This window comes from Mixophyes fleayi, chromosome 4 (genome assembly GCF_038048845.1).
Source record: "Mixophyes fleayi isolate aMixFle1 chromosome 4, aMixFle1.hap1, whole genome shotgun sequence".
In the NCBI taxonomy this organism is placed as follows: Eukaryota; Metazoa; Chordata; class Amphibia; order Anura; family Limnodynastidae; genus Mixophyes; species Mixophyes fleayi.
In genome coordinates, this window is record NC_134405.1 from 331296789 (window position 1) to 331315088 (window position 18300).

Below are 18300 nucleotides of genomic sequence, written 5' to 3' on the forward strand. Positions count from 1 at the left end.
CTGGGGGGGGGCAGAGACACGACCATAGTAACTTACCACAAATTCCTTCCTCATAGTCCCTGCCCTTTTCACCGACATATGGGAGGGTGAATTTCTCTCCCGAGAGCATTTCTGAAGCCTCCCGGTTGTTCCAGGAGAGTATATGAGTATATATATATATAAGTATATGTTATCTACACTGGAATAAACTAGAATCTAGTCATTTTTGACTTAGATCGGAATGACGTTGAAATCACGACGGATAACGTGCCTAAACCGGTGCTCTTTAATATCAGCAGGCTGAGAATACATGATTGCACTCATCCTGTTGTAATATGACACAAAAATACAGGGATCAGATTAGCTATTAATATAACAAATGGATCTGTGATTATAAAGCCTCCAAGTACTTGTCTGCAGAGATAAAGTGGTGGAAACAGGAGAATTTTAGCCAAAAGAGCAAAAAGAAAAAGCTTATTGTAGGGCCGTGAAGCAAGCAGGCGGGAACAGATGGGTTCTGGGAGCCCAGCCAGCACTGTGAGAAGAGATGATAAGATATTGTAAGATTTATTAGAAAGGCCCGGCATCCCTGTAACAATTATTGCAAAGACATATTACACAGGGAAGATCAGAACAAAGCGCTTCATAGTTGTGAGTAATACATTCATTTTTCTCTTTGTCAAGCACTTCTGATATTTCCCAGTTTGTCATTATTACAGGCAAAGTGCTCAGTACCAGGATACGGCCTCTCTGAGCCATACGTCAAGTTTAAAGGAAATCTGTTATCCAAATATGCGTCACTGATATGTTTTGTATAACTGAATGTGATAGAACTGACCGCTGTACATAAAGGGGTTTTATCCACAATCCGTAGATTAAAACATGTGTTTAGGGTATTCTCACTTTTATTTAAAGGGATGATCTGAAAGTTACGCTCACCTTGAACTCATGTAATATATTCTTATAGCCTGTACTATTTCATCTCTTTATAAAAAATATTTTGTAAGCAGGTAAATCTCTTCCCGTACAGCTGGAAAACAATTCTCATAGGCAAACCGAGGGGGGCTTCCTAGTGCCTGGAAACCCCCCTCCAAGCCTGGGGCACTGTATGATTGAGGTTGCTGGACCCTGCTCCCGCTTCACACAGCTCTACTTGAAAAGGGAGAACTGCGTGCACCTAACAGTAGTGCACGCAGCATTGTCCATGTATATTATGGGGATAGGAAGAGTTGGAGAGCAGCCAAGCACTGTCTAATATTATAGCCACGCCCCCATGCATGCTGGTCACGCCCACTGGTGGCGTGGTGTGGAAACCCCCCTCTACAAATCCTGCATTTGCCCCTGCTCCTCAGATTTATTGAACAGTTTAAAGTTCATCCATAGCCTACACACAAAGGAGCCATTTATTGGACTGAGCCAAAATTCACAAGAATGTAGTCGGTTCATCCAGTGATATCTTTAATATTTTGTATTGTGTATTTTTCCATATCCTGCAGCTGTCACCATTACTGCAGCTGTTGATTAAGAGTTTTAGTCGGCGACTAGATTCCCTCAACAGGTGGAAAGAATTACTATACATTTTTCTTGCAAAACAATTGACAATGTTCAATTAAATGTAAAGTCCGGATGGATTTTAGCAAGATTAGGATTTAGTCAAGACTATGGGATTTGGAAAACCAAATTTGAGTCCTCATTAAAATATAAATATAAGTCGTATAGCTTGCACCCACCGCTGAAAGGAATCCACTCAACAACCCATCTAATGTGAAGACCAGGATATTGTAAGAATTATATGGGTAGGAAAGAGACAGACCTCCTAACATTACAATTTTTGGTATCTGGACTGGTGCATGGCCTTGTTGTGATAGAGGCGTGGCTGTCCCATGAGGGGTGTGGTCACATCATGATGGGGGTGTGTCTAGCACCACAGAAGCGCTAGGTCACTCCCTTACCTCCAGAAATACCCTTGCAGTGAGTGGAACATTACTAGCTGTCAGGGCATTTCCCCAGAATCCGGAGTGTCTTGTCTAAATCAGGACAGTTGAGATGTATAGAACAGAAGCTGGCTGAGGGCGCATGTAAAAAAGATGGTACCTCCCTTTTAACTTTACCTGTCCCATGTTCTGCGTCACAGCGGTCGTCTTTCAACAGATGAGAACATACTTTGCAGTTTCCTACAATTGGCTTGCATTTGCCGATGCCTAAGTTCCTTCTGCTCTATTTAAAATTCTACGTACCCTTATTTAGCCTCAGATATTTTTCTGTGATTGACTTATTTTTCCAGTTCTCCCTTATGACATCTGTCTTCTTGGATTTCAATCAGCATTTCAGCATTTAACTTGTGTTGAAGCTTCTCGCATTGATTTTTTTTCCGTAGCCAAGTTTTCCTTTTTAAGATTTACAAACTCTTTCTGTTTCTGATCCAATGCTTTTTGTATGGTTATTCAGTCTGATTTATCTCTGGTCCTCTTTGCCATAGCACATAGTTCTGATTTCTGCTTGTCCCATCTGGGTGGCTTTGTCCCAGAAGACATACCAGGATGTGCACCATTCTATCCATTCTCTACGGAAGGGGGAACACGGTAGGAACATAGGAGTGTGGTCCACGTGTTATGAGCTTCTTTCCATGGAGTCTCCTTACTGTCTCTAATATCTTCTGGGACATCAAGTGTCTTAATATCTCCATATTGTTTATGAGTTCTTGATAGTCTTTTCTCCAGAATGGGGCATATTTTGTATTGTGGTTCTTGAAGAAATGTTACTACAAAGGGATGATAAAAAAAACCTATCAACATAAAGGACAATAACAAACATGACACTGTAAATCAATATATACATATACTTTCAGGGGCAAACGCAGGATTTGTAGAGGAGGGGTTTCCACACCACGCTGCCAGTGGGCGTGACCAGTATGCATAGGGGCGTTGCTATAATTGTAGACAGTGCTTGGCTGCTCTCCAACTCTTCCTATCCCTATAATATACATGGGCAATGCTGCGTGCACTACTGTTAGGTGCACGCAGCTCTCCCTTTTCCAGCAGAGCCGTGTGAAGCGGGGGCAGGGTCCAGTCACCTCAATCATACAGTGCACCAGGCTTAGTGGGGGGTTTCCAGGCACTAGGAAATTCCCCCTTGGTTTGCCCATGACTTTCCACCTACCTCTCGTTTGTCAGGAGATGTTGACCTTGAAAATTTGTCTAGATAGTAAAAGGTTTTTCCCTAATCTATCTATTATTTGTTTTATCTGTGTCTCTTCCAATCGGGGACAAATCACATAATTTTTTTAAGTGCTGGTTAAGTAGTTAGATATTCTTCTCCGGTATTTTTTTTTTATTTCACTCTTTTCTCTTAATTAAACTTTACTTTCTTATTTTCCTCCACTGGTCTCTCTTTGGAGATGTAATTAATGTCAATTTACTTCTTTAGAATGTGACTCAGTTGTTTCACCCTGGAATTGGATTGTATCACTTCTAAATATAAAGATCTCTATTGAGTTATAAGTCTGGAAGCTGAAACTACGGACTTTGCGGGGTCTCCAGTATCGTTGGGGAATAGCACTACAATATGTACTTTTTGGAATGCTCTTATATCCTGAATGGAACTTTATCTCCTTGGAATAATACTCTACAACCTAAGGTCAGACCTGGATCCTCAGTTAAGCTACGTCTCCTGTTAATGGACTTGTCTTGCCTATGAGGCATTATATCTCCTGGAAAAGCACTGTTAATGTGAACGGAACTTTATCCCATGATAGAGCAAGTTTTATCCTCTGGGAACAAAACTGTATCCTGAATGGAACTTTATCTCTGCAGAATAATTTTGTAGAACCTAAGGGCTGTCTTGGATAGTCAGTGGAGCTATGTCTCTTGGTAATGAACTTGTCTTGTCTATGACACATCATATCTCCTGGCAATGGACTTGTCTTGCCTATGGGACATAATCTCTCCTGGTAATGGACTTGTCTTGCCTATGGGACATCATATCTCCTGGTAATGGCCTGGTCTTGCCTATGGGACATCTCCTGGCCATGGACTTGTCTTGTCTATGGGACATCATATCTCCTGGCAATAGCCTTGTCTTGTCTATGGGACATCATGTTTCCCGGTAATGGACTTGTCTTGCCTATGGGACACCTCCTGGCAATGGACTTGTCTTGCCTATCGGACATCATATCTCCTGTCTTGCCTATGGGACATCTCCTCCTAGTAATGGAATTGTCTTACCTATGGGACATCATATCTTCTGACAATGGACTTGTCTTGCCTATGGGACATCTCCTGGCAATGGACTTGTCTTGCCTATGGGACATCATATCTCCTGACAATGGCCTTATCTTGCCTATGGGACGTCTCCTGGCAATTATGGGACGTCATATCTCCTGTCTTGCCTATGGGACATCTCCAGGGAATGGACTTGTCTTGTCTGTTGCACATAATATCTCGTAGAGTTGGACTTTTATTGTGAATGGATCTTTACCCCATGAGAATTATATCCCGCATGTTACTTTATCTAATGAGAATTGTTTCCCACATGTACCTTTATCCCTTGACAATAGAACAGTAACCTAAATGGAATACTATGACCTAGGAACTAAATTGTACCTTAGATGACATTTAGTTGTCTTAGGAACTACAGTCTGGAGACAGAATTGTACCCTTGTTGAAAAGCTTGCACTGTATATTATTGCGTATTTTGACTTCTGCCTGGGAACATGCAGTTGCTTATCTAATAGGAATCTTCAGAATAAACAACTTATTTTGAATCACATTAGACTCAAATACCAAGCACAGAAAATGGCAATAGGGACCCTATTTTGGCAATGTATAGCTTCACTGTGTATTTTATTCTCACTGCAGTTATTGGTTATATTTACTGTATAGTGCACATTTAACTAATAAACCTTCTGGTCAAAGTGCCCTGCTATCTCTTATTGGTTCTTAGCAGTATTACCCTGTTTACTAGTTTTTCTCAGCCAACCAATGAGATTTTATCCTGCATGTTCCTATCATATGCCTTTTACATTGTCAGAATATAATGCCTCATTAGGCTATCTGTGCATGATCATTAATCTCTGTTTCTTCAGCATGAATACAACTTTATACACTAGAAATTGATCTGTGTGTAGGACCTTGGGGCCCAGTTTGAACTTCATTGCCTGGGAAAATGTGTACGACCCAAGGAGGGAACTGTCTCCTGATTGGCTTGGAAGAGGCTGGGGCAGTGGTCATTCTGTGACCTCTTTTTCCAACGTTCCCGATAACAAACTGATTGCAATTGATTGGACTTCACATCATTCTGATTTTGAGGCTAAATATGCTGTAATATCTGGCTAGTTACCCAATATCCCCTGCAATATTGCAGCATGCATGTGCAGCTTGGGAAAAATATGTAGGCTCTTTAAATGATTATGTCATGCTTAGACTTGTAGTTCCATAACAACCATGGTGTCACAGATAGCGCTTTCCTTTCCTGTCCCTGTAATGGCCCACATGCTTGTTTCCATGGTCATATATAAAGCACAAACCATCTGAGCGCTACTTGTTTATGGGGCAAGATGGCAGGTTTTGCTTAGGGGGAAAAAAGGATTTAATTTTGCTGAGCGAGATTATTAAAATGAGATAAGAGGTGGGGGGGGGGGGGAAGGTGCATTGTTAGGGGAGATGGAGAGGTACAAGGCCATTTCCACGGCACGAAAGGACTCACCATCCATTTTCTGCCTTTTCTGCAAAGAATAATCTGCACATACATAAAATGCATAGTGTTGATTCCCCCCCCATATGTAAAACCACCTTTGTGTTACCTTACACCATACTTAGAAACCATGAAATAAAGACACGGACACCGACTTAAGTTTGGAAATAAAAAGGTCCTTTTATTTTGTTATTAATTTTTATTTTTATTTTTATTTTATTTTTATTTTATTTTCTATAAACTATTTTATTTATTTTTATTTTCTTTTATTATTTTATTTCTATCAAAATCTATCAAAATTTCTATCAACAATTTGGACCTTTTTTATATAGGTGGCGAAGAGCAGGGCAGCCAGCTAAACCAACATAAACCAATATTGTGGAAGATCGTCTCTTTTCCACCAACCTGGTTTAAAACCTTATCTATTGGCCGGTACTATCGACTATAAATTAACTCAATACCCTCTGGACTCAAAACTGGTCAAACCCTTTCAAGGCAAAACCTGATACTCCTTACTAGAGCATCAACGAGTCTGATAACGACGAGGGAACCAAGGCTACATTGCCCACTTACGTACCGTATGTTTAACAACCATCTGACTGCCATGCTCTCCCACCACTAACCTTCGTTCCTCGTGACAAGAAGTAAACCTGAAATACTTAATACAGGGCGGGTGGGTGGGTATCCGGATCCAGGAAACAGGAAGCTCTCCCTCCTCTGCTGCTGGATATATTCTTTCCACGACCACTCCCACCTTGTTCCAATTGGCTGATTCCGTCCCAGGCTTAACCCCTTGTTGGTAAGTAACATATTCAGCTCACAACACATGCTTTTAAACTCCTTCGGCTTAATGGCCTCTCTCATACTAAAATGCATAGTGTTGATTCCCCCCCCATATGTAAAACCACCTTTGTGTTACCTTACACCATACTTAGAAACCATGAAATAAAGACACGGACACCGACTTAAGTTTGGAAATAAAAAGGTCCTTTTATTTTGTTATTAATTTTTATTTTTATTTTTATTTTATTTTTATTTTATTTTCTATAAACTATTTTATTTATTTTTATTTTCTTTTATTATTTTATTTCTATCAAAATCTATCAAAATTTCTATCAACAATTTGGACCTTTTTTATATAGGTGGCGAAGAGCAGGGCAGCCAGCTAAACCAACATAAACCAATATTGTGGAAGATCGTCTCTTTTCCACCAACCTGGTTTAAAACCTTATCTATTGGCCGGTACTATCGACTATAAATTAACTCAATACCCTCTGGACTCAAAACTGGTCAAACCCTTTCAAGGCAAAACCTGATACTCCTTACTAGAGCATCAACGAGTCTGATAACGACGAGGGAACCAAGGCTACATTGCCCACTTACGTACCGTATGTTTAACAACCATCTGACTGCCATGCTCTCCCACCACCGCCGTGTGTTCTTATGGACCACGCGGCCCGCCACCTAAAGAAAAAACTAAACCCCTCAACTCCGAAAAAATACTTTCTATAAATAAAACCATTCCTTCTGCCGACAAATGCACCCCATCCGCTCTGAAAAGATGTCTCCTGTCCACCGTTAACCCAGGATGACTTATCACTACCCCTTGCATGCTTTTAACGTTCTGCCTAGCGTACCCGTTAATCTTTTTAACCACCCTTATCAATGTGGCCGGGGGAATAGATGACCTCCAAGACAACCGGGGAATAATATTAGACCAACAAAACTTTATTGAAGGCCATCGGGCGTGTATCTGTGCAAGACCCTCACGAATGTTTATGATTAAATCTAGGGATTTTCCTCTACCCACGTCATTACCTCCCAGATGAATCACAACTATATCGGGGGTACCGTGCTCCTCCATTTCCTTACACAATGTGGGAATCAACTCCGCCCATAACATGCCCCTCTTGCCCAACCACCTGATGTCAACTGGGTGTTTAAAACCGCACCGCCTATCCGCTAATCTGTGCTTCGCTGCCCAAAAAACAAACGAATGCCCCACGACCCATATTCGCGTCGTCGTCACCGTGGAACCTAGGACAAAATAAATATTCTCATCAGATCATACCCATATCTAAAGAACCATAACGACTACCACAAAACGTGTTCTAATTCTGCAGCCTTCTTGCTGGAAATAGCCCCTCCTTACCAGAGGGGCCACCCCCGTTTACTTGAAGTATTTGCCACGGAAGAAAACTTTTCATTAGCTACACCTTTATTCCCCATATGAGGGACACCTGTTCCACTTTTTTAATATTTACTTATTTATTTTTATTTAATTTTATTTATTCTCAAAACTAATTTATTCTAACTCTTAAACAAATGAAAAGGAAAGTTGGTAACCCACATGAAGGTAAAAAACCCCTTATAACCCTGGGAGGCACACACACTAATCAGGCCTTGCCAAGGAAACAAGGGGAGAAAATCCCCTCACGCCCCCGTTCAACACAGCGAGCAGCACAGCCCTGGGTCACCAAGTGATAGAGGAGAAAAAGATAAGATGAAAGCGATAGAGAAAATTGAAGACTTGAGGAGATGCAAGACTGTGCAGTAAGAGCCCTTTCAAGGCTCCTTATAAGGCCGGATGTATTTCTTATATGCCTGTGACCTCCATCTCCCTAGCGCTTGAATCTCGGGGACAGATGCACCCCCAACTGCAGCGGCAGTGGCAGCCCCTATCCTGAAAGAATGAGTACCATAGTCTGCAGGATTTAGACCTATTTCCCCTATCGCCCGTTTCAACAAGGCGTTAAACTGAAATTTAGTTAACGGTGTCTTGTCCATATGAGTTAACCACACACCCTCCCCCGTGGGCCGGAGACTAGCGAATTTATTGGCCATTATGACTGGGCATATAACTGCTCCCTGCTGTTCTGTCATTGTCAACCAATGACCTCGGCCTAACTGGTCCGTTTTTGACTTAACTATCTTGCAGCGCATAACGTTAGGTTGTAAAATCACGTTTCTAGACAGTAAAGCCCCCCCTACGTCATTCTTGGATCTGGCTACTAGCTCGCTAATTCTGAAAGCACCGTGATACGCTACTGAGAAAGCTAACCCGAACAGCAAAGCCTCATAATCATCCATAGCTAGCTTCTGCAAAACCTCGACCAGCCTAGCTAAAATTTGGCCGTCAATAGGCCGGCGAGTGTCACTCTTCATCGGCTGCATTCTAGACCAACCTTTCAAAGCCTTTGATATAATAAATGATTTTGTGGGATCTTGTGTACCATTAAGCCTAGCCATGAATGAAATACCGGCTAAGAGAGACCCCATTCTCGCTTTAGACACCCCTTCGTTATACTGGTTCCACATAAAGCCCGTAATAGAGGGAATCTGACCTGAGATGCTGCTGTTGAAAGACGCCTGGTAACCCAACCAACGTTCCCATGCCCCTTGATAACACCTTCTAGTCGCAGGAGCCAAGGACGCCTCCGCTAGCCACTTTATACCTATCGTATCATCTGCCAAACAGAAGGGGGACACTGTAAGCCCGTTACACGGGCATGCGGGGCCAGAGACCTAAAACGTTGCCAGTCAAAACGAGAAAGAGAGTCTGCTATCTGGTTATCTACACCAGGAACGTGCCGTGCTCGAAAACTAATATCACACTTTAGGCATCTCAATACCAAGACTCGTAACAAGTTAATCGCCGGGCGTGATGAGGCACTCTGCTTGTTAATAGCCTGGACCACACCCAGGTTATCACACCAAAATACCACACTCCTTCCGCGCAACTGATCAGACCACAACTCTAAAGCCACTATTATGGGAAACAACTCCAAAGTTATCAAGTTCCGGACCAACCCCTCATCCTCCCATGACTGCGGCCAAGGGGCCGCACACCACTCTCCCTGGAAAAAAGCACCAAAACCTTTTGAGCCAGATGCGTCTGTATGTAAGTCCAAGGATGTACTGGATACTGGGGGTGTTGGCCATACTCGTATACCGTTGAAAAATGCCAGAAAACGTTTCCATACAACCAAATCCTCCCTAATTTCCTCTGACAGCCGTACTTGGGAATGGGGACCACGGCAACCCGACGTTGCTAGTTGCAATTTTCTACAAAACACTCGGCCCATAGGTATCACCCGACAAGCAAAATTGAAGGAGCCTAACAGAGATTGAACCTTCCGTAAGGAGCAGGACGAGGACGACATAACTTCTTCAATCAGTGACTGTAATTTAACAATTTTATCAGGGGGTAAACGACAACAACCTTCTATTGTGTCAATTTCTATGCCTAAAAAGGCCAAGCATGTGGCTGGGCCCTCTGTTTTGTCTGCAGCTATTGGTACGCCCATCACCCGGAATAGCGCTTGTGCCGAAAACAAAATGTCTTTACAACAAGGGGAATTGGCTGGGCCTATAAACAGGAAGTCATCCAGATAATGAGCTATTCCGCGGTGTCCAGTTCCCGCCCCGACACACCAGTGGAGGAAGGAACTAAAAGCCTCAAAATATGCGCATGAAACTGAGCAGCCCATTGGCAGGCATAGATCTACATAGTACTCGTTACTAATTTTAAAACCCATAAATTTAAAGGACTCGGGATGCAAAGGGAGGAGGCGAAAAGCGGATTCTATGTCCAATTTAGCCATCATCGCTCCCTTGCCAAACTCCCTAACTAAAGTTAAAGCATCATCGAAAGACTGGTACACCACTGAGCTAATTGTAGGGTCAATCGCATCATTAACCGAGTTGCCCGCTGGGTGAGACAAATGCTGAATTAATCTAAATTTTCCCGGGGCCTTTTTTGGTACTATCCCGACCGGGGAAATGACTAAATCCTGAATGGGGGGGGATGAAAAGGGGCCCGCCATACGTCCCAGTCTTATCTCCTTACCAACCTTCTCTGCCAGAATGTCAGGGTGTAAATATGCGGAACGAAGGTTCCTGGCGGCGGTACCCGTCACCCCACTGTCAATGGGGAGGCGGAAACCGAGGCGAAAACCCTCTCTAAGGAAAGAGGCCTGGGCCGCATCCGGATAAAGAGCTAGCCACCTACAAAGGATAGGGAATATAATGGGAGACACCGCCTTAGATAGCGCTCCCTGCCCCTCCCCGCCCCCTACCGACGCCAACGGTGACCCTAGGGCAGTCTTTGAGGGGATGACTTCCTCTACAATTGGAGCAGGCGTGTCTGTAACGGCATGCCTCCCCTCTCCCGCATGAGGAGTTGTTAAAAGCAAAGCACCGATTCCTTGAGGACAGGGGAGCACCACGTCTCCCCCCGTACTGAAACCTAGCTGACTGTGGGGGGCCGTACCCCATGTGTACGCCTCCCATCTGGGCTCTGTTCAATCTCATCCAGATTTCTACGTCCTTATAGGCCAGGGGCATATAATGTTGGCCGTGAACTTTCTCTCGGAAAAGCTTATCATACAACCTCCAGGTCCCGGGGCGTTCACAACTATGCATTTCGTTAATTAAATGGAGATATTTCCAAACGTCTATAATTGCATCTGGTCTCGTTTCCAAATAGCAGGCCGAGAAAACACAGTACCCCGTTAGCCAGTTAGAAAAATTTCTATACGCATCCTCACCAACTCCACCTCTTGCGCACGCGGCCGCCAACTCTTTCTGTGTGTCCGCTGTCAGCTCAAATATGTCAACATAATACCCTCTCTTAATCTTATATCTCATGCTGCGTCTAATGCCTATCGACAATGCTGTGTTCTCACACTTCACTAGCGGGCCTCCTGTCGGTGTGGAAGAGGTGGTATCTAACCTGTCCCTGCTCTTCCTCTTAGCTCCCCCAAAATGAGTGTTAAGTATTTTAATCAGCTTGCGCTGACCCTGCCTAGGGGAAGATGAAGCTGACTCTGCACTGGTAGTTGAAATGCTAGAATCAGACATGTATTGTGTATTGCATATAGTAGAGCCCTCATACTCACCGGATGCTCCCAGTGCCTCCTGCTGAACGGCCCCCGGTACGTCCTCATCATCCGATCCACTCTGCCGAGCCTCTTGCTGCGTTGCTGCCTGCACCGACTCTTCTCCCCGCAGCTGAAGACTCGTTGCCCCGCCCTCGTCCACCTGAGTCCCTGCGGAGGACAGCTGCACCTGTGTCGCTGGATGAGAAGACACGTTAGCATGCGGGGAGGACAAACTGTGTGAAACGTGAGGTGTGACCTCTGCCGGGGTGACTAAGGGAGAAGCATTCGAGAGATGACCGTGGAAACCAGCGGGAGGAGGGACCCTTTGACTACGGTCCCGTAGCTGTTCAGGTGGGGGGAGCTGAGGATCCTTACTAGAACACACAGCATAATTATAAAAGGAGGGTCTAGGGTACACGTGAAGGTACTGACCCGACAAGGAAGGATAGGGGGCCGACCACTCACTTCCCCCATCTAGAACGGGCCTAAAATCTTTGGGGGGGTATGGCAGAAACCCTTGGGTGCTAGTGTTGGCAGACCCGGGCTGGTTAAATGGTGCAGGTGTAAAAGACCAGCTGCCAGCTGGGACTGAAGGGCCGGAAGACCGATTTACAGAAGGGACTACGGGGGGGGCCTGATGTGAAATTGCTCCCCAGTTATTAGAAAAACTGACCGGGGCTGGCCCCAACAGCCCGGGGGCCTGGTTGGATGATATACCGGCCCTACCCGAGGATTCCAAGGAAAACAGTAGGGGGGATGAGGTGGGAGGGGGGCTGTCCCTGGAAAGGGGAAAAGGGAGGAGGGGGGGGGGTACCGCCCGCTAATGCCCCATGGAATGCTGGCAACAGGGGGAGGATATCCTGATGCATATTGATAAGGGGCTGAGCCCCGGGAAGACCGGGAACCTGGTGGCTGTGGAGGGATGGGGAAACGGGAGGGGGGTCAAATATAATGGGGCCCAGGCCCCTATAGGGAGATGGGAGCCCCTGGGGACAGGCAGGGGGGGCTGTCACCTCTGCCCCCACTGCATTATAGACTGTGGACCCCACATCCCTGAGCCCAGCAGCAGGGGCTGGCTGAGGGAACCAGGGCCGGAAGTGACCTGGCGCCGCGGGCGCCGGGGAAGGAGATCCCCTGCCTCTAGCGCGAGCTGCTCCTGTCCTCCTGGAGCCAGCGCCGGTGACAAGCGGCCTAGCCGCCCGCTCCGGCACCTTAGCCCTCCTAGGCCGCCTGATGCCAGCCCCGCGAGGACCCCTCGCGGCAGCGGCATCGCTGGAAGCACGCCCCGCCCCCCGCCCAGACCCGCCGGACGGACCCGGCATAACACGCTTGGTTGAAGGGGGGGGGGGAGCGGCAGCCCGGGAAACGGGGGCAGGAGCCTCCGTGGAAGCCACGGAACGGGGAGGGGGAGGAGGAGGAGGGGAAAACCTGGAGGGGACAGACCTGGAACGGCGGGGCCGAGTGGATGACATGGCGCGGAGGGGGGGGGTGGAAGAACAAGGACTGAAAAAAGGGGGAGAAGAAGGAGATATATATAAAGAACAAAAGGAAGAGAAAGAAAGGAGATGGAGAAAAACGAGGGAAATATAATAGAAGACAAGACAGAAAATACAATATAACAGAACTACTTAGCCTGATGCTGCCAGGTATCCGGATCCAGGAAACAGGAAGCTCTCCCTCCTCTGCTGCTGGATATATTCTTTCCACGACCACTCCCACCTTGTTCCAATTGGCTGATTCCGTCCCAGGCTTAACCCCTTGTTGGTAAGTAACATATTCAGCTCACAACACATGCTTTTAAACTCCTTCGGCTTAATGGCCTCTCTCATACTAATAGTTGAGCTTCAACTTCGATGTGATGTTTACATTTTGAAAAAACTCTTCTGGAAAATATTTGCCCTATTTCAAATTCAGCCACAAAATTTGCTTTGCTGGCCGGAATTTGGCCTTAAGCGTTCCCAGTTGTATCCCAAACACACAGCAGAATTAAATGTACGTCGTTGACCCAACACAAGTCGTAAACTGTGAATTCTGTAAAATAAGAACTCACAATGATGGTGTGGAATGACAAAGCAAAACAAAAGTATAACTCATAGATTGTATGGCCAGTACTTCACATCTCTAAATTGGCCTTTTCCCCTGCGAAAAACACAGAATTGAGGCAACATTTCATGCGAAGAGTTTTGCGCCGGAACAGGCTGAGATGCAGAGATTGAAAGTTCCGAGTTCTACTTCATGATTCCGCAGAATTCCCGCAGTATTTGTAAATACACCCTCTGCTGAATTTCTAGTCTGTAAGTAGAACTGGGATGACAGCAGGTAATTCATTCTGCTGTGCGGTTTGGTTGGAGTAGGGGTGAGTGTGCTCCACAGTTGGGGCACAATGAGATCTGGGCAATAAGCTGAACCTCTAGCTTGACTCATTTCACCTGTAATGAAATGCTCTGCTCCCAATCGTCTCGCTTATTCCCCTGTTGCAGTAAAACATCTCATCAATTAATTCAGCACAGGTAGGTGCATTAGAAAGATAGGAGATAAGACTGGCAGGAGAACTGCCCACATAGACTACCCACACCTGTCTTTCAGTTGTGTCAGCAAGTCAATGCCTATAGTAATTATTATTATTATTACTGAGCGACTTTTAATTAGCACATAACATTCTTGCACATCCGTCCTGTTTACATTGACCAAGGACTGATATTTGCATTAATATTAGTAGTCCTGTGCTCAGCTGCTACACAAAAGGGTACGTTTACAAATGTAATTATGTTTTGCCAGCCGCTGTATTGTACCCGCCTAGAACTTATGTCAATACCCCCCATAGAAATGTTAATTTTGTATCCGTGTATTTTTTTTTATCACTTCCGTAAATCCTGGGCAAATAGCCTTCTTTGCATGCCAAATTCACAGGTCCTGGAAAGCGAACAGATAATTGTTTGAAAGTAAATGTTGACCACACACATGGGTGTGTTTTCACAAAGCTCTCCATAGTGTGGTTACTGATGGGTAGCCTGAGAAGGAATTCTAGGTCAGTGTGGGGGAGACATTGATTGGCAGGACAGAGGGGAGGGGGGGACAGAGGAGAGGGGGCAAAGGGGCATTGTAAATGCAGACAGTCTTCTTGGGCGATGTTTTGCACCCAGAAGTAGGGGATGTTTATTAAGCAACGCCTTCTATAAATTTCACTTAACTAGACAGGTTTGAAGATAATTAAAGTATAAGGTTTTTCTATACAATTCCTACACAATTCCTTAATTACTTAAGATCAGTGGTTTCCTGGGCAGATAAATACACGTTGTACATTTGTAAAACACAAATGCTATGAAATTATGTTCATGTGTTGTGATTTGTTGAGGCTGAGAAAATGCTAGCAAATTGTTATCACTGTATGTAGGGGGGGGGGATTCAATTACCTGAGAAGTGGGTGATGTCAGGCTACACTTATTTGCAGTTACTACAGATCATTGCTGGTTTTCCTGCAAACCTCTATGGCGTGCAAAGAAAAATCAGTGAAGATATATAATGACGCAAATGTGTGATCGAACACCGTGGGACATTGCCATGATGACGCGCATTGTATCATCAGGACCACGCCCCTCTCACCCCATGCTCCAGTGGACCTTAAAATCTAATTATCCTACCACAGCCATACTAAAACACACCAACCAATCATATTCTAGCTATCATTTATCTAGTACATTCTAGATAAATGATAGCTAGAATCTGATTGGTTGCTGTGGGCAACACCTACACTTTTCATTTTTGGAAGGTTTGATAGAACTACCCTTCAGTCTTTGGGGCCAGAAGTCAACTCCATACTGATGGCACCCTGCTCCCATTTCAACTGAAGGACCCAGTGCTGTGATGCAACAATGCTGACCACTGTGCCGCCTCATTAACACGATACAACAAATGACGATATAACAATCGTGCAGACCTCTGAGCAAAGCCAATAACTAACATGCAAAATATTGATTATTGGTATGACGTGCATGATGGCTGCTTTTCAAATATACATATTGTCTACAGTGTAAGTCAACATCCGATTAGTGTACAAATAACATCATGAGGACAAAAGTCTTTATCCTAAATACAAAACAATAAAGATAACTTATCAGTGGGAAGATACAAAGGTCAGAAGAGGATTTAACCCCTACATTTCTGGGTGTACAAAACCCATTCACCAACAGTATTCTCATAGAGTGTAGATACCTTTTAAATGCACAAATTCTGGGTAAAAGCATTCTGAGGCTGCCTGTGCCTCAGCATCTGATGTCAGGTGCCTCGTGCCTCATTATGTCACCAATTCCTAGTGATTTTGTAGTCGGGAGAAGTCTATGTTGGGCCAGTTCACTGTGAACTTACGATGTAGCCTATTCACGTAGGTGTGAGAAATATCTGTTGCACTCTCTACCAATCAGATTACAACTTTCATTTATCTAGTGCAGGGGTCAGAGAACTTTTTTACCTTTTACCCCCAAATATATTTAGATACGCCGACATTACCCCCTTGATTTGAAAGGAAGGAAATCATATATTATTAATTATTGGAATTCAAAATTTTATTGAATCTATTCAAAATTTCTTTCAAAGCTTCAACTTCAAAACTTCAGGTTTTGGAGAAATGATGTTGCTTCATTTTTGATACGAGAGCATCAATATTGGGGCATTTTGATGTCAGAGCAATTTGGATGCAGTCTTCAGCGTCCAATCGATTTCTCTGCTTTGTTTTTATGTTCGTTAGAGTGGAAAATCCTTGTTCGCAAAGGTAGGTTGTTGCAAAAGGCAGCAACGTTTTGACTGCCTCCTCATGTGCAATTTTGATGCCTTTGCAGCTGTTGACGTCCAAAAATATAACAGATCTGCTTTGTTTTCAAATGCAATACGTGCTTCATTATTGCATCGTAGCTCAAGAAGGGCCTCTGCCAACCCTTGAGGCTCTTCTGGTACAACAGCAATTTCACATTTAAAGGGGTCTACAATCCAAGTGACAGCATGTGAGTCGGCAGCATTACCCCCAGGAATTTCATTTTTACCCCTTTTGGGGTAATTTACCCCTGTTCCCTGACCACTGATCTAGTGCATTCTAGCTAGAATCTGATTGGTTGCTTGGGGCAACACCTCCACTTTTCCTTTTAAAAGCTTTATTAAATCCACCCCTTGGTGTGCTAACCCTACTCATATCTGCTACACTGATCTATTAGGGGTCTACTGAGATCCTTTCATAGTATAGGTTGGGGCTACACACTCAGCTATGATAGGCCAATGTTTTCTTTTAACCAAAAGCAAAAAAAACCAAACCCCAACAGATTGACCGACCAAATCTGTGTGTCCGGTATGTTTGTAGTCCGCTAAATCTTTGGCATTTCGTTGCTCTGTGTTTCTATGTAGATTTATAAGATAAGAAATATAATTGTACTTGTATATTATCACAAATTGCACAACACTCTCTTGTTCCCAGTTGCTTAGTGCTGCTACACGATCAATACAGTTCTACAATTTAACAAGACTTTACCAAGTATTGACTCCGGCTATTCAAAGTGTCCACTGTGCCAGCCAACAGTGTATTCTGAGAAGGACACATAAGTAGAACGCCGGCTGTAATTTGATTGGGGGGTCTAGCCGCACATTTCTGACCCTTTGTTCACAGCAGACGGGTTTTCCTGAGAGGCGGTCAGACTCTTGTAATTGTGAAGTCGATTCAAACCGGTCAATTTCATACTTCCAATTATCAAAATTGCCGTTCCAGACATTATCGTGTCCAGTTTAGATTTCTACATCCTTTTCTTCTTGTCAGCTTCTTACTCTTAATATTCTTTGATTGATGAACATCAATTTTCTGTTGTTCTGCTGTGTTCGCCAGATTGTTTTATCCTGTTACAGCTTTGGGACTTGTCATTGACACAGTGAGCGAACAGTAACTACCGGAGGGGGGTGGCGGGACGCTCCTGTCTTCTCTTTATTTTTCCACAATTTACAAGGATTTGTCTTTGGTCCCCTGAAAATGAACAATAATAATAATATATTAATGCTTCATTGCTTTTATGTATCGTTACTTCTCGATTTTGGGTGTTGTAGAGTTTTATATAAATGTACGAAACTGTATTACAATATAACACTGCTCTGTGTTACTGCATGTTACAAATGTAGCTGTTTATATCTCTCTATCTCAGTCTCTCACTTCCTTTTCCCCAGGTCACCGAGTGCTGTAAGAAAGGAACGAGCCTACGGATCCAGGGACCAGAGAGGTGCTCATTGCTTCATCTGGCAGCAAGGGCAGGACATACGGAGATAGTATCATACATCCTAGAGAACGGTGAGCAGTCTCTCTTATGTGATCTTATATTGCGCTATGTATATTATATTGCGCTATGTGCCCGCGAAACCGTCACAGCGCAGTATTAGCATTACGTTACATGGCTGATTCAATCATTTCACAAGAGTCAGCGTGTACTCTTATTCAGCAAGACATGCTGGAGACGGCATCACGGTGGCTCAGTGGTTAGCATTTCTGCCTTACAGCACTGGGGTCATGAGTTCAATTCCCGACCATGGCCTTATCTGTGAGGAGTTTGTATGTTCTCCCCGTGTTTGCGTGGGTTTCCTCTGGGTGCTCCGGTTTCTTCTCACACTCCAAAAAAAAACCATACTGGTTAATTGGCTGCTATTAAATTGTGTGTGTGTGTGTGTGTTAGGGAATTTAGACTGTAAGCCCCAATGGGGCAGGGCAGATGTGAGTGACTTCTCT

General features: G+C 44.3%; 1 protein-coding gene across 10 annotated transcripts in view; it reads left to right on the forward strand.

The window, feature by feature from the left end:
* DGKI (diacylglycerol kinase iota) overlaps positions 1–18300 on the forward strand; it is a 234527-nt gene that overhangs the window by 200074 nt on the left and 16153 nt on the right. For all 10 annotated transcript variants that reach the window (XM_075210399.1, XM_075210400.1, XM_075210398.1 and 7 more), the window contains one exon: positions 17748–17868. In XM_075210399.1, the coding sequence (XP_075066500.1) occupies positions 17748–17868 (121 nt within the window). The remainder of the gene's footprint in view (positions 1–17747; positions 17869–18300) is intronic.